A 25125-nucleotide genomic window follows, 5' to 3' on the forward strand; every position below is an offset into this window, starting at 1 on the left:
GGCGCATAGCCTGAACTTCCATGTCCCATGGCTGGCTCTTGCTCCTGGCTCACTAAGCAGCAGATCCTCTGATTCTGGGACCCGGGGGGACACCTGCTCCTCTGAGCCCAATCCTGTTTCTTGTCAGCTGCCCAGGCACTCTCTGGGGTGTGGAGATGCCTCAGGCCTGCAGATCACACCTGCAGTCCCTGAGCTCAGGTCTCCAAAGGCAGTATCCTGAAGGAACTTTCTGCCTGCCTGCTTGGAGGACATATGTGTCTGCTTAAAGCAAGCAACTTTATACGTGCCTTCCTTTCTCATCCCCAATGCTGGCAAAGGGGCTGAGAAACCACATTCTCATTCTGTGGGTGAGAGTTTCAATGGATTCAAATTTCCACAGGCCAAATTGGACCTAAATGTACATAACTTTTGACTCAGCAATTCCTTTTCTAGGAATTTATCCTGAGAAAATAATTAGGCAAATGTAGAAATACATATTGTACAGGATGGTTCATCAGAAGATTGTTCAAAGGGAGCAAAATTCCAAAAATAAGGAATAGGTCAAGTGAATCATAGAACATTAATAAATTGGAATCCAATTAATTATAAGAAACAATGGTGTAGATACATAGAATTATCATAAGTGAAAAGTAGTTACAAAAGTATGCAATGGTAAGAGGCGGCATTTATTGGGTGCTTGCTATATGCCAAGCACTATTCTAAGAACCTCACAGATGTTAACTTGCTTAATCATCACACCAACCCCACTTAGGAAAGAACTGTCACTGTCCCCATTTTACAGGGGTTTGAAGGGATTCTATGACTTGCCCAAGGCACACACTAAGTGGCTGAGCACATTCTGCATCTCAGAATAGGAGCATATTTAAGAACAAAACAAAATAAATGGTGTGTGTGGGTGTAAGGAAATCTGGAAGAACTAGAATAAAAGTATTAACAGGAATAATATAGTATAGGATGTTATCTTTTTTTTAAGTTATATATACTGCTGTTTTTCATTTCAATAGAGTAAGTTTACCATGTCATGTTAGAGTTCATTTTGCCAGTTCTACACGTGACCAGTGCTCAGGAGGAGATGAAGAGTTCAACTCTTTCAGGTAGTGGGTCAGGGGTCACCAGAGTTAATGTTGACAAAGGATCAAGAAGGGTCATCTCTATTTCTTTATTTCAGTCTATACTGCTCAGGAACTCACTTTGTCTTTCTGAACAGATCAAATAATGTTCAGAATTCTCTATATGTTAAAGATATATTTAAAAATACAAAAGCCCCAGCCCTGGCCAGATGACTCAGTTGTTTGGAGTGTCATCCCATACACCAAAAAAAAAAAAAAGGTTGCAGGTTTGATTCCCAGTCAGGGCATATATCTAAGTTATGGGTTCCATCCTCAGTTGGGGCATGTAAGGGAGGCAGCCAATTGATGTTTCTTTCTCACATCAATGTTTCTCTCTCTCTCTCTCTCTCTCTCTCTCTCTCTCTCTCTAAAAAAAAAAAACAAAACAACAACAACAAATAAATAAAATCAATAAACATAACCTAGGATGAGGATAAAAAAAACACAAAGGCCCCAGATAGAGACCACCTTTAATGCTATAGAATGATCCATTGTAGTCTTTGAATGTAAAATTATCCACTAAATTTTTCCCCTTTTTTCTTTCTTGTTTAGGAACGAGAGAGGAGGGGATGTGGCGGTGCTCACGGAGCAGTGTTCCCTTCTGCCTTGCTCCCGTTAAAACTCTCATTCTTCCCTGCATTGCATTTCATTTAGAAATGGCTGCCCGACCAGCTTCTCTAGAGGCATGGGGCTCCCAGGTCCCTCTGCCACTCCAAGTCCAGCTTCTCTCTCCTGTCCCAAGGGCTGCCTTTGTCCGAGATGCTCCTTTTCTGGGCATGGTTTCTCACGGCTGGGACCTCCCCATGAGGGGAACCGGGAGGCAGCAGAGCCTTAAAACAAACCTTCAGAATGAAGAATTGTTCCTGCGCTCAGCGCCGGCCACTGCCTCTGTGTGAACACCTCGTTTGGCACTCACGTCAGCCTACCGGGTAGGAGTGATTATTCCAGGTTCTTAGAAGATGAGGCTTTGATGACTGCCCGAGGTCCTACAATCATAATTTAAATACCAGTTTGGCTTCAAGATGCACATTTTCCTTTTTACACTATCCTGATTCACAGGGATTTACCCAACTGAGTTCCTTTGCTTTATTTCTTGGGTGCTTTATTTTTTTGAAGTAGGGAAGTAAGAGCAGAGGGGAATTGGGCAAAAGGGAGGGTGATTTTTTAAAGTAAAAACTACTTTTGTATTTTATAACCATGTATTTTATTCTTTTCAGAAGGAGAGTTAACTAGTTAAGTTTCAAAGTTTAAACACACACACACACACACACACACACACACCTTATGGTTCATAAGTGCTTCTATGGATTATGCTAATTGAAAGCTCACCATGCCCTGACCTTAACACCCACTCCAGAGTCTGAATCCACTCTCGACCCCTAGTCCATGGTCATGGGTGAAACACAGAGACGACATCAGTAGAACAAAATATACGGCATTTATTAAACAGATGTGACACGGGTAATTATAATATCAGAGTAGAGCATGCATGAACAAATTACTCATTCGTTTAACAAAAACACCAATCAATACTGAAAACATGACATGATTAAATTTCCACAACATACAAAATTCTCTTTCAGTTAAAATGAGAAAGAAAAAAAATCACAGGTCGAATAAATACAGTGATTTCAGCTGGCTCCGCAGAGGCATAAGGCACAGATCAAACCAAGGGATCGGCAGGTCAGAATGAAGCATGTCTGTCCGCACGAGGACCATCTCCAAGGGCTCCCTCAACGCTGCACACAACCGAGAGGAGACCGACCGCACTTGTGCTGGGAACAATCCACCCCCCACCCCACACCCCACACTCCCCATAAAGTTCCCCGGGTGCCCATGCTCTTGTGGGCAGACTTCTCTGTTCCAGAGAAATACTGCCTCTAATACTTTTACGGGTAAACAAAGCCTTCATGCGTAACAAATGGTCCTGGACGAAATAGCATGAAATTTCAAATGAATGCCCTTTTTCCTCCCAAATGAAGTCTAGTAAAACAAAATAGATTGTGAGGGAATTCTTCTGACAGGACTTCAGCGTATACTACATGGAAAACTAACAATGGCCCAGGACAGCAGAATAGGCTGGTTGGGTGTTTGAAATATGACCTTGTAAACCTCTCTCCTGCCCTCCCCCTCCACCTCCACTTTCCTTCACATCTTATGAAATGGATCAGAACCGCAGCAATTTCCATTCTGGCTTAAACTGCATATACGAAGAAGCAACAGTCACCCTTTCCAGACTTCGAGCCATCGGGTCCCAGGGCCTTTGTCCATCTATAAAAAGTGCAAGTCTCTGAGGGCCTAAGTCAGAGTTTTCTTCATGGTTAACTCCAGGACTCGTGCGTATGGGGCATAGTTCCTGGAAGGCACTGCGGAGACTTCACGGGTCCGATGTGCTTCACTGAGAAATGAGAAAAGGCTGGTCAGGAAGATGAAACAAAACTCTCCACGCTCTTGGGTAAGTCAACTCTAGGAAATAGCTTTTCGACACTTAAAAATAGACTGTAATAATGCAGTTGAATATTTCATTTAAATGCTACAAAAGGGACCATTATTTGTAGCAGACTGTACAGGTTTAGCACGTGCAAGACATCCATGATTTAGAAAAATATAAAACATGCATTGAAGGAACTCATAATTCGGTGGGAAAGATACGTACATAAATCATTTTAAGATTATGTATTGGGCTCGACTCTAATAGAGACGTAAAGAGCTCCATTTGCCCACTCAGATCTACTTTCCCCCTTCCCCACTCATTCTCAGCCCTGGGAAGCTGATCTGAAGGTCAGCATCAATGGACTCCCTCATTGTTTATTGGGTCATTTGACCAATTGGGACATGATAGTGGGAGATGAGAAAACAGGAGGACAGAGAGGTCAGAACATTTGTTCCCTCCTGGCCAGGTGGCAGGTGGCAGGTGGCTATACTCCTCTGGCAAAGGCCACAGGTACAGCCCTACCCTCTGTCTCTTCCACTGGCTTTCACCCTGCCTCTTTAGGCCCAGACTCTGCCACTGTCCTTTGCTTATTTTCCTTAAAAGTGTCCAAGTCTTTACAAATAGTCCCTTCATTCAAGTTTCTTCAATATTCCCTTCCAGCCAGGACCCTGAGAAATTAAGAGATTATGGGCAAACTGAGGGCAGAACAAGCTAGCATCACTAGGAGGGCATCTGGAAATCCGCACAGGGAAGGTGAATCCTGGAGGATTCTCAGGCATTCCTCAAATGGGCAAGGATGAGACGGGAATTCCAGGCAGAAGAAACAGTATGTGCCAAGGCAAGGAAGGGTGGACACGAAGGCCGCAGGTGCGAAAGGAGACACGCTTGGTTTAACTGGAGCAAAGACTTCAAAATGGAAAGTAGGCAAAGCCGAGACGTGGTGGAGAAGGGCCCTTTGTGCCCCCCTAAGGAGTTCAGAAGGGGACAGAGAGTCACCAAAGGCTTTCAAGGAGGTTGGGGGGGGAATGATGTGCTCATATTTTTATTCCAGCAAGATACCTTGGTACTGCTGAAGGTTGACTGCTGAGGGGTCAGTCTGGAGGCAGAGGGTTAGTTAGGAGATTTTTGCTATTTAGGAGGTGATCATGAGAATGAATTCTAACAGTAGCACTGGAGGTAAAGTAGCAAGGAAAAGTTAGGGAAATATGTGGGAAGCAGATTTTATAGGATTTAGTGTCTAAGATGGAGCCATATCTCTTATTTTTTTCCTCCTGGACACATAATACAACTACATTTCCCAGCCTACCTTGCAATTCGGTGGACCATGTAACTAAATGAGCAGAAATCATTTACAGTTGACCCTTGAAGAACATGGATTTGAACTGCGCAGGTCCACTCATAAGAGGATTACACAGATTTTAAAAATCTGCATATAAGTGGGCCCACACAGTTCAAACCTGTGTCCTTCAAGGGTCAATGGTTTTTTCTGTCTGCAGTTGGAAATCCATGTATGCTAAGGGCCTACTTATTATAGTCAAATTTTTGACTGTGTGGGGACTGGTGCTCCTAATTCCTGCATTATTCAGTAGTCAACTGTACATTGCTTCCAGGTTTAGCCTATAAAAACCTTCTACATAATTTTCTGATTTCTCTCTTTCCTTTCATGCAGAGGATACAGTAGAGGACCCAAAGAGGACTCCAAAGCCCAGGCAGAGTCACTAGACAGGAGAATCCTGGGTTCCTGGATGGCTGTGTGGAGCAAGGCCCATGCCAACCTGCCTTAGATTGTGGTGAGAAATCAACCTTTACTGTGCTCAGCCCCCAATATCTCTGGGCTGTTTGTTACAGCTGCTACATTTTTTATCCTGACTATTGCAATGACCAATTGTGTATATGAGATATAAGACTCAACTCCCTTTCCCCTACCTTTTCATGTACAATTACTCACCAAGTGGTATGGAATCTAAAGTACTGTTTTGTGATCGCTCTTCTCTATCCCCTCAGCCACTGCCTTAGTTCAGGCTCTCATACTTTATCTTTGAATTTTGGAACCGTATCCTAAATGGTCTCCCTGACTCCACCTCCCCGAATTTACTATCCATTTGCTGTCAAGGACATCTTCCTAAAAGGACAACAGAGCATATTATTGTTGTTAAAATTCTCCAAAGTCTCCCCATTACTTCCTGGGTGAAGTCCAACTCCTCTGTCTGGTCCAAAGGTCCTCCACCATCTCCTGTTTTATCTCCTGGCTGGCCTTGCAAACCAACACACAATTCTCACTATTCACTGCACTGCGGCCCACCTCTCTGCAACCTCATGCTGTCCCCTCCACCTTGAGTGTTTCCCTAATAAGATCGATCTGATGAATTCCTGCCTGTATTTCAAGACTCAAACCAGGCAGCACCTCCCATATGACAATTTCCCCGACTCCCCCCACCAGTGATAGAAATGATCCTTCCTTTCTTCATCCGTTCGGTTCACAGTTCCCTTGAGCAGCGCTGCTCAATTTCCTGCTTCCCAAAGGTTCACTTCTGCTAAACTTTCCCAACACTAACACCTCCCATTGCCTTGCAGTGATTTTCAACTAAAGAGTAGTAGGGAGACAGTTCCTTAATGAAGTCTATTAGAAGCTTGGGGCCTTGGGGGGGGGGGGGGGGGGGGGGCTGGATTTTAAACTTCACATGTCTCTCCCCAATTGATTCAATATGTCCTTTCCAAGTCCTCCGCCTTACTCTCACCGTAACACCCTGAAAAGGCCTGTCACACAGGCTTCTGACACACCACTGGGAGCACCCCCATTGCACCCTCTGGTCTATGCATTTGTCTCCTCTGCTGGGTGTCAGTTCTTGAAGGGTGAAAACTGCATCTCACTCATCTTCATGGCCCCAGAAGCTCACTCAGGCCAGGCACAGAGCCCTCACTCCACATGCAGGTGACAGAGGGAACCAGAGGATGAAGGATGCTGAGAAGGATGCTCAGAGTGTCACCTGCCACACTGAGGAAGCCACAGGATCTGGCAACCCAGGGGTCCGCAGTGACCTCACCAGGCAGGTTCGTGGAGTGCCAGGGGCAGAAGCCAGATGGCAATTTTTGCCAACCACTGTGAAAATTCCTTAAAACAGAAATGGTCTCTGGTGACAATATCCTAAAAGCCATAAAGTGCAGAAATATTTATAAAGGTGGACCTTCCGGGTTTCAAAAACAGGCTCATACAGCCCAACCCAGGAGAGTAAGGTATTTTATTCAGTTGATCACTAGGAAACAATAAGATTTAAGAACATAAATAATTTTTCAACCATATAACTGAAATTTAACCATTTTCTTTAACACATTAAGGCTATTGTTAACCATTATAAATCCATAAAGAGGAAATTCCCCTGGGGGAATGATAGCAGAATCAGCAACTAAAGTTTTGACAAAAGCTACTTTGTGTTCTGGTCTCTGCAACAGAAATTTGAAAATGTGGGCATTTTAAAGTGCTTACTGTGTGCTCGGCACTTATGACCACAGGGAATATTTTTCATTAAATTGTACCTATTAAGACATAATTTATGAGTTTGCTGGAAACCAGGTTTTACTTGGGGCAGGATTAAGAGGCCTCTTTTCTTTTGTTATTTTTGTTTTCACTTTTCTCTGTGAACTAAGGTTAGCTGACCTGAAATTGCTCCCCATGGCTTTAATTAGCATACATCAAACCTTTCAAATAAACTGGTTCAATCTTTTATTTTAAAAATAAGAGTTTAAAAGCCCCTGAAATCATACTGAGTACCTTCTCGCTTCTTCCTCTTCTCCTTGCTCCATTAAGAGATCCTTGCTGTCCAGGAATTTGTGTAGCAGAGATTAGATGAAGGAGGGGACGGATTTGAAGAGAAGAGCCAGGAGGTTGAGAGATTAGACATGACACTAACTAACCTCAGGCAGTGGGAAAAGGAAGATATGAAGCAAGTCATGAAGGAAAAAGACAAGCACTGTATGAGTGAGTGAGTCTAGGAGCAAACAATCGTATCTCAAAGGTGACTGCAGTACATTGAGCTTAGGTAACTGGGAAAGCAGTGGCAGCAAAAGAAAATATGCAAATGTGGTCACTGCATTGGGGACCCTATGTCTCTCTCTTACTCATCTCAGCAAGCTTCTGAGGGAATTACTATCTTGCTATTCTAGGTGAGAAAACTGACTTGCACAGCTGTGGATGTAGAAAGAGGAGGCAGATCCAGGACCTAACCCCAGATTTAACTTCCAGCAAGTATTCAACCCCACTAAGAGAAACTGACTTTGATAGAGAGACTGACTGGCTCCGTGATGGATCCCGGGGTATGAAGATCAAGCAGACACGAGCTGGGAGCGTCCTGCAAGCAGCAGGAAATGAAGACTTGTATGCAAGACAGAGAGATTCAATTACTTCATGGCTCAGCCACAGGGTAAAGCCAGGAGACTGGATGTCATCTTTGTAGGAACTACTGTAACCAAGCTAGAACCATGAGGAGTTCCTACAGTGAGATCTTAGAGGAAAAAGAGGATCCATCAAAAAACATGACGGACAGGCCAGGGAGGTAGGAGAGAACCAAGAGAGGAAAGTCCTCCAAGGGTAAGAAGCAGACATTCTTCTGCTAAGAAGGACTATCAAATGCTACAGAGGGATGGCTCCAATCAACAGATATACGTGCCTATTATGTGTGAAGTACTAGTCTAAGTGGGTCCCAGAGAGACTGCAGTTAGTGTAATGGATGAAAATCCCTGCCCTCATGAAGCTTACATTCTAGTGGGGGGGAGAGAGATAATAATAACAAAGAGGCAAAATATAAGCAAGAAATGTTTTTCCAAGTCCTTAATTAACTAAACTAGAGGCCTGATGCACAAAATTCCTGCAAGGGGCCTGGCCCTCGCAGCCCCAGCTTCGTCCGGAAGGTCGTCCGGACGGTTGTTCTGCTGTTCGGTCTAATTAGCATATTAGCTCTTTATTATATAGGATCATAATATAATACAGATCAGCTGCCTAAGACCCCACTTGGTGTATTTCTTTCATTCATTCAGTCATGAAATAAATGTTAGACCAGGGGATGGCACCCTAGCATCCCTGTCAGTAGGCTATCCAGTGTTGGCAGTGATGGGGGAAATGTGTGTGTAGAGGGGAAGTGGGGGGATGATAAAAGGGGATTGATGGCTCTGTAAGTAAGGAAAAGGCTGATTTCAATTCTTTTCAGCAGTACACAAATATAGAACAGCTCTAATAGACAGATGCTATTAGCCATAGCACAGCTATAGCCCTTGCAGGTGTAAAGAGAAATGAGTTGTAGGGCTACTCTACAGTGAGATTTTGTGCCGGGGTCTGGGACACACTGGGGCCACTCTGATGTCTCAGCTAACAGAGGCTCTTCAACCACTGGGCCTGTCTAGAGGGTTTCAGACCACTGATGGTTTAACTGAGGAGCTCACTGCATACTAAAGCACTACACACTTGAATAAGCTATTAATACATTTAACAAGATCATTAATAACCACCAATAAGAATTAAGTTGGATACATTGTCTTAGAACACTCAAATTCATTTATATTTGATAAACGTCTTACATGTAAAGTCAGAGATTTTACTTGGTTTAATAGTAATAATAGCTATTATTTAGGAAGTGCTTAATTTAGGTCTAGTTACCATGCTAAACACTTTATACTCATGTTTTCATGTAATCCTTTTAGCAACCCTCTGAGATCTGATATTGCCATCGTCACTCCCATTTTAAGGTGGAAATCACTGAGGCTTAAGAGAGATTACGTAACTTTCCCAAGGCAGTGCTCAGCTGACAGTTGGCTGGGCAGGGCACACCTGCAGCCCGAGGTCCCCAGCTGGACCACACTGCCGAGTCCTTTGTGGGAGAAGAACAGGGAGTAAGAACCAAACCCTGCACATCCCTGAGGCATAACTCAGTACTTTCGTTGATCTAAAACACTGTGGAGGAGCCTGTTAGTAAAATATTCTGGAAAACACCATGAATCTTGTATTGGTTAGATGCAAGTCTGAAGTCCAAATAAGAACCAGGAATTTTGTTGGAACATACACAACACAATTTAGTGACTCTATTTATTATTTTAAAACCACAAATGTACCACACCAGGACTCAGAAAGCCTGGTTCTAATCCTGGCTATGTGGCTTCCAGTCATCACGTTATCTCTCTGGGCCTCAGTTTTGGTGTCTATAAAACATGGGGATTAAGCTAGAACAGGGGCTTCCAATGTGTTTGATCATAGAACTCTTTATTCAAACAAAATCTTACTTGGAATCCAACTATAAAACACACTAAAAGCCGAGTTCTTCTCGGTTTGTTTTCTTTCGGTGATGGTGGTGGCGGGGAGGGGGTCCCCACAAGCCAGCTCCTGGCTAATGTCCTCGCCCCAAAGCCCTAGCACAGAGCGTGGCGGTTCCCAGAAGCACAGGTGGAAAACGACTGCCCCGAATTATCTCTAAAGACCTCGTGGTCCTCACCACCCTGGCTGGCAAGGTGCCTGTCACATAGTAGGCACTTAATAAATACCTGTGAGGAAACGAATGAAATATTATTCTGCCTTTTCGGAAATGTGGATACCTAGTTTTCATTTCCTCTGCTGATTGACCCAGGTAGTTAAAGTGCTAAGATGGATCCTGGGGGAGGCCAAATGCTACATTTATGGAAAAGCTGCTTTCAGATACTGAAGTGGCTTCCAAGTTCACCGTGGCCGTAAGTTAAAGGTCTGTCAGCACTTCCATTATGAAAACCGCGTTGTGGTCTCAGGACTTCGCCATAAAAGTTTGCCTCGGGCTACCCTCCGGCGTACAAATTGAAAACCATGTTTTAAGCCAAAATGTGGGAATTAGAAAACAAACAACTGATTGGTTTCAGACATGGTTTTGGACCTGTCCTAGCCCAACAAGATTTATTATGTGGGCAATTAGAGTGGACTAAGTCACTTGGTTCTTAAAAAATGAAAAGGAGGGAAATAGCCTAACTATTTATATTTCAAAAGGAGTTCCTGAATATGATCAATCATTCCTTTTTAAAAATTTTTCTTAATTTATTGACTTGAGAGAGAGAGAGAGAGACATGACGTTGTTGTTCCATTTGTTTATGTATCCACTGGCTGATTCTTGTATGTGCCTTGACCAGGGATGGAACCCGAAACCTTGGCAGATGGAGATGTTGGTCTAACCAACTGAGCTACCTGGCCAGGGTGCTTTTTGGCTACACTTTTATTATGTACTCTGTACCCCACATGGATGAGACCTGGGGTCTATTTACATAATCTTCTCCCCCTTTTGTCTTTCTTTTTTAAAAACGTTTTCTATTAATCATATCGGAGTGATGAAATTTGCCTTGCTTTTACCAGAAAACAAGCAATGTAAATGGGAAAAATGTGACCTGGTGACCGAAGTCACAAGCCACATGTCATCAGCATCCTTCTTATCAGCTTGTTTTCTGTCCTCTTTGGGCCGAGCACAGTTGTGAGCACCTAGAGACGGTGGGGTCGTTACAGGTTCCCAGGCTCTAATCTTACTAGGACGAGACCTAGGCATGGGCGTGTGGGGCTTAACATTGAATGTGTCAGTCCTCTAGCGCAGAAATGCAACTGAATGCAACAGGCTATGGCTATGGTTTATCTGCTCATGACTGAAGCACATCATTTATTTATGAATCTGATTCAGTGTGGACAATACTCTGTTATGGTGCTGGGGCACAGATGAATTTTGTTCAAGATTTAGACTCTCCCTCCCTCACAGGTCCCTCTCACACTGTTGTAAGTCACTACCAAATATCTGTCACCCTTTCCAGGCTGCACTCTGGGACAGGAACTAAATCTCATTCTTCTCCATGTCATAACTGTCTGACACAATGTCTGTGGAAGGAAGGAAGGAAGGAAGGAAGGAAGGAAGGAAGGAAGGAAGGAAGGAAGGAAGGAAGGAAGGAAGGAAGGAAGGAAGGAAGGAAGGAAGGAAGGAAGGGGAAGGAGGGAATGAGGGAGGGAGGGGAAGGGAGAGAGGGAGGGGGAAGGAGAGAGGGAGAGGAGGGAGGGAGGGGGAAGGAGAGAGGGAGGGGAGGAGGAGGGAAGGAGAGAGGAAGAAGGAAGAAATGCACTCACTGATAGCAGCACTCAATCTCTGCCTGAAGTGGCCTCCCAGATCTCTCCTTTACCTCCCCTCCCCCCTGAACAATGTCCGTCCCCCCTCCCCCGCCTCCTGCAACTCCCACCGAAACCACTCAGATGCTTCAGCAGTCACCACTTATCTTTGAAGAAATATTTTTGATAGAAAGAATGCAATTCTCATCATAACAGCTCAAGAAAGTATTTTTTTAAGTCAAAGAAGAATTTGAGTCAGAAAAACAGGAAATTCCTAAATACCTGGGTACAAGATCACAGCCCACTCCAACCTCTCTGGTTTCCACTTCAGTCTTGGGCTGGGTTTCTATTAAGTAATCCAACTTGCTTTGTAATTCATTATTCTAGAGATGCGGGAGAAAAAAAGTATTTTTAGTAAAGCAAATATGTTCCCCCACAAATATACATGATATAATTTACATGTATTATCAGATTTTCCCCCATGACATGGACATCTATCACAATGTATTAATCAAGCATCTCTTATACAGCAGGAATTGAAGAAATACATAGAATGGATTCTTACAAGTAGCTTTCTGTGCATGCACATACATATGTATCCAATTTTACATAAATGGAAACAAACAAAATATCCTGATCTACATATTAAATCTGTTTTTCACTTAACAATTTGTTGTGAATACCTTTCCACATTTATTAGTTTTCTTTTTATAACAACAAACTCTTTTAATGCATTCATAGCATTCCATTGTATAGATGTACATTATTTATTTAACTTATTGATGGGAATTTAGATATTTAGTGCATTTTTACAATTATAAATAAGGTAAGTTCAGCTTTTAATACTCCCTTATTAAACTATAAAATGAGTAACTCTATTAATTTAATTTAATGAGAAATACCTCTATAACTTAATAATTAGTATTTCATAGGTGTGGAAAATTCAGAATCTCAAACATATAAAATAGAACAAGCTCTTTGGGATTGAAATTAGCATTCTAATTATTTTTTTTCAAGGCTGGGCCAAACATTACGTAGGTTGATGATCACATGCTCGGGAATTGGAAATTTGCCTCATGGGGAAAATGAAGGACAAAGGAGCAAAAAAAGTTGAGGATATTGGAATGAAAACAGATGAAATGATGGTGCCTAAAATCTAATGGGCAAAAACTTACACAAAAAATTCAGAAAGTGGTTAACAGTGGTTATCTCTGTATATTGAGATCTTTAGATGTGTACTTAAAAGTTCTACTCATTTTCTATAATGATAGTCTAAATTTTCACGTGGCAATGACCATATCTATCTTACTGGTTATATCCTCAGAGCATGGCATGTAAGAGATGCACAATACATATTTATTGAATAAAAATGTATAAATGCCTTTACATATTATTTGCATAACTAGAAAAAGAAGTTTCAGCATTTGTCTTCTCTTTAAGTTGGAGTGGAAGCTGAGGCTCCATCCTAAGGTACTAGTTAGCACATAAACGTCTCAAAGTTCTATGGAAACAGAGGCTCGTTTGTTGGAGAGGAAGAATGTGAGCTACAGCTCAGAAGCGCCCGCTCTGAATGGATGCTCAGATACAAACTCCTGGAGGGTGTAAAGAGCCATGAATTCTTTCTAATAAATGGGAAGTGTAAAGGAAGGGAATTTAATCCAGATTCCCTAGCAGCTGACAAGCCATGACAGACCTGCAGGCTCCGAATCTATCCCCTGACACTCAGTATGGGAGACCCCTGCTGGCTCCCTGCCAGGGGCACATCAACATTCTCTCTCGCTCCCCCGCCCTCCTTCTCCCCTGTTCTTTCATATGTAAATAGATTATATTATAAATACTTTTGTACTTTGTTATTTTCATTTATATAAGCATTTCCTATTATAAACATTTTATGGTTGCATTATATTTTCTCTTAATCTCTTTAAAATACATATGATTTTTAAAACAAAAATTACAACAATATATTGTGAGTTTATAATGTATATAGATTCAATACATACAATAATTGTAACAGCAGAGGGAGGGGTAATTGGACCTAAATCATTGCAAAATTTCTACATTTCACATGAAGTGGTACAATATTACCTCTAAGTGGACTGGGAACCCTTAATGATATATATTTTAATACCTAGAGCAATCACTATTACAGAAAAGACACACAGCAAATTCCAATTGATAAATTGAAATGGAATTCTAAAAAATACTGAAATCATTAAAAGGAAATGGGAAGCAAAACAAACAAAAACAAAGGGAATGAAAAACAAATAATAAAATGGTAGACCTAAATCCAACAATATCAGAATAATTAAATATCAATGAACTATATACTCCAATGAAAAGACAGAGACTATTAGAATGTATAAAAAAGCAAGACTCAACTTCATATTGTCTATAAGAGATGCACTTTAAATATAGAGGTATAGTTCAGTTGAAAATAAGTAGATGAAAAATATATACCATGCAAATGCTAAACATAAGAGGGCAGGACTGGCTATATTGATATCAGATAAAATAGACTTCAAGACAAAGAATATGAACAAAGGTAGTGACCAACATTTCATAATAATGAACATGTTAATTCATCACCAAGACATAACAATAAAAAATGTGTATGTACCTATTAATAGAGCTTCAAAATACATGCCATCAAAAATAACAGATTAAAGAAAGAAATGGACGGTCTAAAACCATAGTTGCACATTTCAGAACCCCTCTCAGCAATTGATAGGACAATTATGTCAAAAATCAGGAAAATATAAATAATCTAAGCAATATTATTAACCACCTAAATCTAATTGATATTTATAGAACACACACAAAAACAGCAGGATACACTCTTTTCACAATATTTAACCAAGAGAAACCATATGTTGAGTCATAAAACAAGTCTCAATAAATTTAAAAGAATTAAAACCATACAAAGCATGTTCTCTGACCATAATGATTAAATTAGAAATAAAAAACTATAAGATATCTAAAACAAAACAAAACACACACACACACACACACACACACACACACCCCTCAACTATTTGGAAGTTAAACAACACACTTCTGAATAATGCATAGGTCACAGAAGACTCTCAGAGAAAATTAGGACATATTTTGAACTGGATGATAATGAAAATACATCATATCGAAGCTTGTGGGATGGTAGCTGAAGCAGAGCTTCACGGGACAGTGATAACTTTAAAGGCTTACATTAAAAAAGAAGATAGGTCTATAACCAATGACCTAAGGTCCACCTCAAGAAGCTAGAAAATGAAAAGCAAAGTAATCCTATCTAATAATAGACAAATATGCAAATTGACCATACCTCCAACACACCAACAAGCCATGCCCATAAGCGACGCCCACCATCCAATCAGAGCGAGTATGCAAATTAATCCAAACCAAGATGGCTACAGCCACAGAGAGCAAGGTGTCCTAGGTAACAGAGGAAGCCAAGCTTTCCGCCTGCCCTTGTCAGGCCTAAGCCTCCACTCAAGCTACAAAGTTTCAATTATAGAAGGTAAACGGGCAGTCGGACATCCCTCTCACAATCCAGGACTGCTGGCTCCCAACTGCTTGCCTGCCTGCCTTCCTGATTTCCCCTAACCACTTCTGCCTGCCAGCCTGATCACCCCCTAACCACTCTGCTGCCAGCCTGTTTGCCCTCAACTTCCCTCCTCTGCTGGCCTGGTCACCCCTAACTGCCCTCTCCTGCAGGGTTGATCACCTCCAACTGCCCTCCCTTGCAGGCCTGGTCCCTCTCAACTGCCCTCCCTTGCAGGCCTGGTCCTTCTCAACTGCCCTCCCTTGCAGGCCGGGTGCCTCCCAACTGCCCTCTCCTGCTGGCCATCTTGTGGTGGCCATCTTGTGTCCACATGGGGGCAGGATCTTTGACCACATGGGGGCAGCTATATTATGTGTTGCAGTGATGATCAATCTGCATATTACTCTTTTATTAGATAGGATAGAGGCCTGGTACAGGGGTGGGGGCCAGCTGGTTTGCCCTGAAAGGCATCCCAAATCAGGTGGGGGTTCCCTTGGGGTGTGGGGCAGTCGGACATCCCTCAAGGGGGTCCCATATTGGAGAGGGTACAGGCTGGGCTGAGGGACAACCCCCCCTCCGTGCACGAATTTCGTGCACCAGGCCTCTAGTACCAAAATAATTAGAAGGGAGGGAATAATGAATGTCAGAGCAAAACTAAATAAAATAGAAAAAGACAATAAAGAAAATAAAACTAAAAGCCATTTTAATTTTTTTTTAATAAGAATCAACAAAGCTGGTAACCCAATAGCTAGACTGACCAAAGAAGAGGAGGGGGAGGGCAGGGAAGGAGGGTGGCACAGATTATCAGTATCAAGAATTAAAGAGATACTGAAAGGAAACAGGTGGGTATCTGGGTGGGGGGAAATCATCAATCCTTTCATACAAAACACAAAAATGAACTCCAAAAGGATCATGGATCTAAATTAAAAAGCAAAAACTATGAAATTTTTAGAAGAAATCATAGGAGAAAATCTAAAGATTTCATAGAATGCAAAAAGCATAAGGCATAGAAGAAAAAAAAAGATAAATTGAACTTTATAAAAAATAAAAACCTAAACAAAAATACCTTCAAAATATATCCAGAAAGTGATAAAGCAAATGGAATGAGAGGAAATGTTCACAATACATTTATCTGACAAAGAGCTGGAATCCAGAGTATACAAAGTACGCCTAATCCTACCTAATAAAAGAGTAATATGCAAATTGACCCTAACTCCGCTACACCCACAAAGCCATGTCCACCAGCCAATCAGGAGCAAATATGCAAATAAACCCAACCAAGATGGCTACAGCCACAGAGAGCAGGAGAGAGGCTTGGGTTTCCCCAGTAACAAAGGAAGCCAAGCTTTCCGCGTGCTGTTGCAGGCCTAAGCCTCCACTCAAGACTACAAAGTTTCAATTATAGAAGGTAAACAAATCCAAACAGAAATGGCAGCAGCCACTGAGCTGGAAAGAGTGGGAGGCTTGGGTTTCCCCCGGCAATGGAGGAAGCAAAGCTTCTGCAGCCCTGGCCAGGCCTAGGCCTCCGCTCCAGGCTACAAAGTTTCAATTATAGAAGATACACAAACCCCAAAAGAATTGGCTGCCGGCCACGGAGCGAGCAGGAGGCTTGGCTCCGCTCCGGGCTACAAAGTTTCAATTGTAGAAGGTAAATAAATTCCAGATACCAGGGCCTCTGCTTGGGTCTCCAGGGGGCATGGCCAGCCTGCAAACCACCACAGGCCCTTCACCCAGGCCGCCTCACACCCCAAAGGAACCCCCACCCTGATCTGGGACACCCTTCAGGGTAAACCAGCTGGCCCCCACCCATGCACCAGGCCTCTATCCTATCTAATAAAAGAGCAATATGCAGATTGACCATCACTTCAACACACAATATGGCTGCCCCCATGTGGTCAAAGATCCTGCCCCCATGTGGACACAAGATGGCCACTACAAGATGGCCAGCAGGGGAGGGCTGTTGGGAGGACCAGGACTGCAAGGGAGGGCAGTTGGGGGCAATCAAGCCTGCAGGGGAGGGCAGTTAGGGGTGACCAGGCCAGCAGAGGAGGGAAGTTGGGGGTGACCGGGCCTGCAGGGAAGGGCAGTTGGGTGGGACCCAGGCCCGCAGGGGAGAGCAGTTGGGGGGGACAAGGCCTGCAGGGGAGGGCAGTTAGGGGTGACCAGGCCTAAAGGGGAGGGCAGTTAGGGGCAAACACTCTGGCAGGAGAGCAGTTACACATCAATCAGGCTGGCAGGGGAGTGGTTAGGGGGTGATCAAGCTGATAGGCAGAAGCAGTTAGGGGCAATCAGGAAGGCAGGCAGGCAAGCGGTTGGGAGCCAGCAGTCCTGGATTGTGAGAGGGATGTCCAGCTGGGATCGGGCCTAAACAGGCAGTCGGACATCCCTCGAGGGGTCCCAGATTGGAGAGGGTGGAGGCTGGCCTGAGGGACACTCCCCACTCCTCCCCCCATGCACGAATTTCGTGCACCGGGCCTCTAGTACAATAATAAGAAAACTAAAGACTCAATAAAATAATGGGCAAAAGGTTTGAACAGACACCTCAAAAACTAGATATATAAATGGCCAATAAGCATTTTAAAAGATGCTCAGCATCCCTAGTGACCACAAAATGCAAATAAAAATCACTGAAATACCACACATACTCTCTAAAATGGCTAAATTAAAAAGACTGACAATACCCAGTCAGGTGTGCAGAAACTGGAGCCCTCCAACTGCTGGTGGGAATATAAAATATTACAACCCCTTTACCAACCTGTTTGACAGTTTTTCTAAAGTTAAACCTACATCTACAACGCAGTTATTTGACCTAGGAATTTACACAGGAGAAAAAAAACATGTCCACATAATGATTTGTACAGTAATGTTCATAGCAGCTTTATTCAAAATAGCCCAACTGGAAACAACTCAGATGTTTATCAACAAGTGAATGGATAAATACATTGTGCTATGTTCATACAATGGACTACCACCCTGCAATACATCTGAAATCATTATGCTGAGTGAAAGAAGCCAGACACAAAAGAGTACATACCATATGATTCCACTTACATAAAATGCAAACAGGTCAGAGTGACAAAAGTGTCCCCTCCTCGGGGGGAAAAAAAAAAGTGATTGCCTAGCAAGAAAGATTGACAAGGGAAACAGAGTAGCTGGCTGGGGAGTGATGGGAATGTTCTCTTTCTTGATTGTGGTGGTGGTTTCACAGGTATATATGACTGTCAAAACCCATCGCATTATACACTTCATTTTTGTAGTAAAGTATAATGACATATAGCATATTAGTTCCAGATATACAACATAATGATTCGATCTTTGTATATGTTGCTAAATGATCCCCATAGTAAGTCTAGTTAACATCCATCATTATGCACTTTAAATAGGTGCAGTTTATTTACATAAATTAATATATATTAACGTTGACAAGGGAAAAAGAAAAGATGGTGAGAGCCTGAACCTGGGTAGTACAAGGAAAGTTGTAGAAAATTTAAGAACTACTTAAAAATAAAATGGACAGGACCCAATACAGGAAAACACAGACTGCCTGCAGCTGCTCCCAGTCTTGCAGAATACCACTAAACTGGACCGACAAGAGCAGCTCAGACTGCCTACCGCCTGGCCTGTGCGCTTAAGAGGTTGCTTCTAGGATCTGGAATCAAGTTCCAGGGTTTTCCTGCTTTCAAATACCACCACCTTGTGTTTAGATGTGAAATGCATACCCTCCAGTGGCTCTGGGTGTCTTCCAGGAAGAAAAGACCTGGTATGGCACCTTTTGGCAGTCTTTTGGAAATTATGTCACAAATGCATGGCAGCCACCACCTCCCTCGGCTCTCTCAGGCCCGGGAAACAAGCAGCGAGGCTGTAGCACACACACTAAACAAGAATGTGTGTCCAATAAAGTGCGTGCATGGAGCCCTGATGCCTGGGGCTGCTGCCCCACTAGTACACGGGGAAGTTAATGAGTCCCAGGAATGCACAACAGACATGTGGAGAGGTTTATGGACCACACAGTACACATTAAATGCAGGATGGACCAAACCAAGACATTTGAATCCTTCCCTCTGACTTTTAAATGCAGCTGTACATGTAGGATTTCCAGCAGAAAAAATATATATATAAAATGGGATTTATGCAGAATTTCAGAAAGCTTACCAACCTAATGAAGATGTATGCTTGGAATTTTATTTTGAGAATATCTTCTATATCAAAAGTAGGAAATGGGATATTTCTTATTCAAGAGGTGAGCAAATAAAAATTTGTTTGGAAAAAAGAATGGGCATATTTTTGTATCAGGAAGATTTGAATGAGTTGATGAAAATGCAGTCTAGTGGGGCTAGGCTAGACAAATTTGGGGGGATCTGGTTGGGGTGGGAATTGCATAAGCGTCAGTAAGTACAAATGATGACTTCAGGCACCAAAATTATCCATATTTCTCTATTTAAAAGAAGAAGGGGGAAGAAGAGAGGAAGAGGAGGAGGAAGAAATATATATCAATGACACCTAGATAACCGAAGAAATAATAAACACATATACTTTTCTAATCATTTAGTATTAACTAATTTAATCTCTGTAACAACTCTGTGGAGAGGATGCCATACCAAGAGAGGACTTCCATTTATAGATGAGCAAACCAAGGCACAGAGCAGTTAAGTAATTTGCTCAAGATCACATGAGCAGTAAGTGGCAGAGTTGAGATTTGAACTTAGGCAGTCTGACTCCAGTGTCTGCCATTGGGCCCTTAAAAGAAAGTAGCTACTTTATTAATAAGACAGAATATAGGAACTTACCAAATTTGTTTACCAAAACTTTTCAAAGAGATCTGAAACACCACCCTTAGCAAAATTATGGTTTAAAGCATGGGGTGAAAAGTCACAGTATAAAAATTACTGGTATTAGAATAGATCAACATAATAGACATTCTTAGTGCCCAACAGAACCCTGTATTGTAGAGCAATGTAATTAGATAAATTTGGAGAACATTGGTGTGACCTCATGATCTTAAAAAGATACGCATTTTCCCTAATCCTGTGACTAAAAAAATTGCCAGATAGTTATTCTTCAATGTAGTTCTCCACTAAAATGAAGCAGAGCTGCTTGGAGACAAGCCAGTGTCCCACCCTGGGACAGGACAGAAACGAGGATGGGTCTGGAACACTGTGTTGTTCCTGTGCAGCAAGAACGACTCCAAGGTCATCAGGAACCCTGCACCTGGGCAAGGCAGTTAACGTAGGAGAACTCTCCCCAGCTGAGTGGAGGCAATTTGAGCAACAAAACAAGGAGGCGGAGGAGGAAATAATTATTATGGAAACAAGAGTCTGAGAAATGTCCTGTGTTCATAATGTAACTCAAAAGGAAAGTTAATATAAAGTGTACAAAAATACAGTTTTAATTAAAAAAAAAAAGAGGGCGAATATAAGATGTGACAATTTGCATAGATTTTTAAAACTAAGTTAAGGTGGTATAGTTTCTTTTACAGAGTATTCATTATATGTGTGCTTATAAAATGTCTATGTTAAGGAGGAAAGAATAACAAAAGGAATTAATTGTAAGTCAGGTCATCCCAGCATATCAGGGCCCATGGAAAGACTGGTTGACCTTGGGAGTCATACAACCAGGTAGAAAGGGGCAGCAATTCCATGGCATTAGTGGTCGCACACAATGAGCAAGGAAGCAACAGTCAGCAGTGTGTCTGTAACACGCTCAACTAGTCACATAGCCGAGAGAGGAAAACCAAGTACTCAGACTCACTCTCTCATGTCCCAGGAGATGAAATCTCTACATGGTCCAACTACGTATGGTGGAATAGTAATAAGGAATGTATTCATTTCCAATAATGCTGATGACCAGGTCAATGCATCACCATGACAATGGGTCCTGAGTGTGAATCACCCTGAAGCCACCTAGTCCTGTGACCTAAGAATCAGCAGGTAAAGCATCCCAGTGGTGTGTACCCACCCACATCTTCTCTCCTTAGCTATTCAGAAAAGGATTCTATCTCCTTTGGATCTGAGAGGTCACTGCTCCTGTCTGTAAAGTGCCCAAATGATGTTAAGTCTAAGAAAACACAGAAATAAGTAAAACAATCACCTTTACAAGCGAGAAAAAGCAAGAACAGAAACATTGAAGAAATAAACTAGTAATATTTAAAATTTTAGAATAGGTTAGAATGTAAATGTATTATTCAGTTTTGTCATTAACTTATTACGTACACATTTTTGTCTACTGTTTACGGGGGATGTTTGAAGTGGTCCAAAGGAATTAGCCATACTAACTTTGTAGTGGAATTTAAGTACCGTATTTTCCGGCATATAAGACGACTTTTTAACCCAGGAAAATCTCAAAAGTCAGGGGTCGTCTTATACGCCGGGTGTCATCTTATAGGGTGGGTATATCCCAAACTCTATATTTTAACTGGAAAAGTTGGGGGTCATCTTATACGCCCAGTAGTCTTATACGCCGGAAAATACGGTAGGTTAAGGGAATTTCATCTATTCAATTTATAACCAGTCTTTAAATGCTCAAGAAACACTGGTTCTCACAGTCTTGCTTATTAGATACACACAGCAGTCACTGCCAGCCCCATCGGTATCCTCTGGACACTCCCCATTTCCTGACACACCACTGGGACGCTTTACCTGCGGCTTCCTCTGGCCTCCAGAGTCCCATCCTCTCTGCCCAGGGCAGAGCTGCCACAACCCTTCCCCTCCACCCCCCAGGCGCAGGCCTCAACCAGTGGCTGGCGGGAGTGAGTGGATAAAGGCCCAGCTTCCTGAACTTTGGGGAAGGATAATACAGAGCCAGGGGAACATCTCCTAGAGACCCCACAGTAGTACCTCCTCAATAAGGCCCCCAGGACTGGCTTTAGGCCCCTCCCTGTCTCACTGCCCCACTCCCCCACTGGGGCTTCCTGGGATCACCTCCCAAAGAAACTGGTGAGCTGACATCCACATCTCAGAGTCCAGACAATCCAAATTAGGAAAGGAGATGCGTTGAAGAAATCAAGCATTAAACAGAACACAAATGTGTGTGTGGCCTTCTCCATGCACAGTATCCCCGAGGACACTTCATAACCTCCAGGAGGATAGCTGGCTTGAGTAGCCCAGCCAGGGCTGCTGGGCACGGTCTCTCCTGTCTGCATCTCTCTCTTCTCTCCTGTAACCACCCTCTCTCTAGACCCATGAGCTTCCACTGCGACACTCACTCTCTGACTCTCACTGGGCACGGTGTGATTCCCCTCACGGGAGCTCTAATTTCAGAGGGCAGCCTTCACAACAGAAATCCCCATTCACAGGGCCGGAGCTGGACTCAGTGACTGCGGAGAAGGAGACAGGAATGGCACGGGGCAAGTATCTATTGACACTGAGATTCTTGAGCCTCGAATCTGCTACCAGGACCCCATGGGCACTAAGGGACGGCTGGTTATGACTTTTGTAGGCAGTCCCTCCAAAACAGAGTAAATGAAGTCCCAGCTCGCCACCCCGACAAACATACTGGTTAAGAGCTCAGGCTTTGAATCCAGGCTTACCCATCTCCTCCGCCACATTGGGCATGTTCCTTCATGCACCTACACCTCAATTTCCACTTCTATAAAATGGGGGAGAATAATCTAACTCACTGGGCATCCTCTCAATAAAGAGAGAACAACACTAACAAGTTACAGGTTAACAAGTGCTCAGTACCTGCCAGGCATGCTCTATGCATCTCGCTGCACAGTTACACACACACGTAGATGCAGTTAACATTCGCATTTTATAAGAAACTTTCCCCAGCCAATAGGAAGCCGAAGTCTGATCCCACCGAACGTCAATGTTATACAGAGGATATAGAAAGTCATTAACAGTGCCCAATGAGTACGAGGTGCTTAATAAACGCCTCTTCTTTTCTGGCCCCTTACTTCATCCTTCTCTCCTGGACTGTCCCCAAGGGAAAGACTATAATGAAGAGTCAGACAAGGCGAGATTCATGGAGGTTCAGAAGGAAGAGGCTCAATGCCAAGCTCTTAATACATACCCTTCAGAGCAAATAGATTTTGGCTTCTCCTCCAGTTAATACCTAAGCCCTCAATTTTTTTTTTCCAACTCAATAATTTCCTTCTCTGGAACTTATATAAAACTCCAAAATGACTTTCAAGCCAGAAAGTCAAGAGTACTAAATAGTTTTAAAGTTGCAGGTGAAATTAAGTCACTGCTAAAATGTGTTGACTTAGTTTCCTAGAAGAACATTGGATTAAGAGCCCATCTCTCCACCGGGCCCTGGCATTACTGAGCTGGGTGATCCTGAGCGAAGCACCTGCCTTTCCTGTGCTTCTTCTTTAAAAACTGGTTAAGCCCTAGCCGATTTGGCTCAGTGGATAGAGCGTCAGCCTACAGACTGAAGAGTCCTGGGTTTGATTCCAGTCAAGGGCACATGCCTGGGTTTCGGGCTTGATCCCCAATAGGGGGTGTGCAGGACGCAGCCAATCAATGATTCTCTCTCATGATTGATTTTTCTATCTCTCTCTCCCTATCCCTTCCTCTCTGAAATCAATAAAAAGATGTTTTTAAAAAAATAAACGTTGGTTAATACAAAGATAACAATCCTGCTCTTACCTTGCTTAGAGCTGCGGAGAGAATCGTGTGAGGAATGTATGCGAAAATACTTTGCAAATTATGAAGCACTATACAAGCATGGGAAATGATCAGTATTAATCAAAAGCTTATCAGGCTTGCTAAGGAAATTCTTGAACAAGAAAAATGAGACCCTACATCAGAGGTGAGCGGCAGGCGGGGCTGAGGAGAGCCAAGTGGCAAAGAAAAACTAGCTGTCAGAAGCTCATTTTCAGTGCTGGCAGTTAACCTTCAATCCATTTTATAAGGCCAGGAAGTAGCCATATTTTTAATTAAGTGTCGATGGTAGGCTCAGCAACATAAAATGTAATGGTAGGGAAGACACACCAGCTTAAAGAAACAGCTTCTTACCTCTCCTTCTAAGAAAGATATCTTTTCTAAAAGCTGCAATATTAAGAGCTGCTTCTGTTGCACCTTTTTCTTTAATGATTCAATCTGGAAAGAAAACAAATTGAAGATTGTTAGTAAAAAATACAGAATTGTACAAGTTAACCCACTGGAAGAAATGCTTTTGGTTTTCATTTAAACAAGACCTACACATTGGTTCTGCGTGTTCCATGGAACAGTATGAACATGAGAAGTTCCGTGTAAAGGGAATTCCACGCCCAGGTAAGCCTGGGACATCAGACATGATTTTGGAGTCCCATGTCATTAGGTGTGTGTAACCTAACCTAGTCACACTGATTTTTCTGTGTAACCCTTATTACCATCCCACAGAACATGCTTCGGGAAATGCAGATTCAACTCTACATAAACTCTTCAGTTTAAATATATGAGGTATCCGGCATATCAAACATGCAGCTCTGTTATTCCGGTTAGTGCTTCATATTTGCTCAACCAGGTGTCAAAAATTTTGATCTGGGGAAAGGGTAACTGCCACTCAAACCGCTAGTGAAGCTCAGAGGACTGGGGACTCCTGCAGCCTGGGGTGAGCAGAGACAGGCTTGAGCTGGGCTTTCACCTTTGCTTTTTAATACTGATATTCTCTCTTGGACTCCTCTTTGCTCTTCTTTCACATATCATGTCTCCATAGACAAACCACAGATGCCCTAAAGCATGAACCAGGGTACTGTGTACCAGGCCGTGTCTCAGAAACTAGTGGGAATAGCATGTAGGTTCATTAAGTAACTCATGATTTTGAAGACTGCACTAATTTTCAAACAATCTTGTATATTAAATTTGAAAATTTGCAAAATCGTTTTTAAAATCCCTCTCAATGCAAAATGACACAATTCCTATAAAAAATTCAAAAATATAATTGCATCTACCCTTTGACTCAACAATTTGATTCCTTCCTTCCTTCCTTCTCTTCCTTCCTTCCTTCCTTTTCTTTCTTTCTTTCTTTTTTTGTTAATCCT

The 25125-nt window shown here is 42.7% G+C and overlaps 1 protein-coding gene across 2 annotated transcripts in view; it reads right to left on the minus strand.

Annotated features, from left to right (window-relative positions):
• Nucleotides 1-2925: 2925 nt before the first annotated feature.
• The window catches only part of MYZAP (myocardial zonula adherens protein), a 92091-nt gene continuing 69891 nt past the window's right edge, over nt 2926-25125 (minus strand). For both annotated transcript variants that reach the window (XM_054716197.1, XM_008143183.3), the window contains 3 exons: nt 24119-24202; nt 11909-12009; nt 2926-3507 (listed from right to left, as the gene is read on the minus strand). In XM_054716197.1, the coding sequence (XP_054572172.1) occupies nt 3408-3507; nt 11909-12009; nt 24119-24202 (285 nt within the window). In that variant the 3' untranslated portion in view covers nt 2926-3407. The remainder of the gene's footprint in view (nt 3508-11908; nt 12010-24118; nt 24203-25125) is intronic.

The sequence above is a fragment of the Eptesicus fuscus genome, chromosome 5, assembly GCF_027574615.1.
Source record: "Eptesicus fuscus isolate TK198812 chromosome 5, DD_ASM_mEF_20220401, whole genome shotgun sequence".
In the NCBI taxonomy this organism is placed as follows: domain Eukaryota; kingdom Metazoa; phylum Chordata; class Mammalia; order Chiroptera; family Vespertilionidae; genus Eptesicus; species Eptesicus fuscus.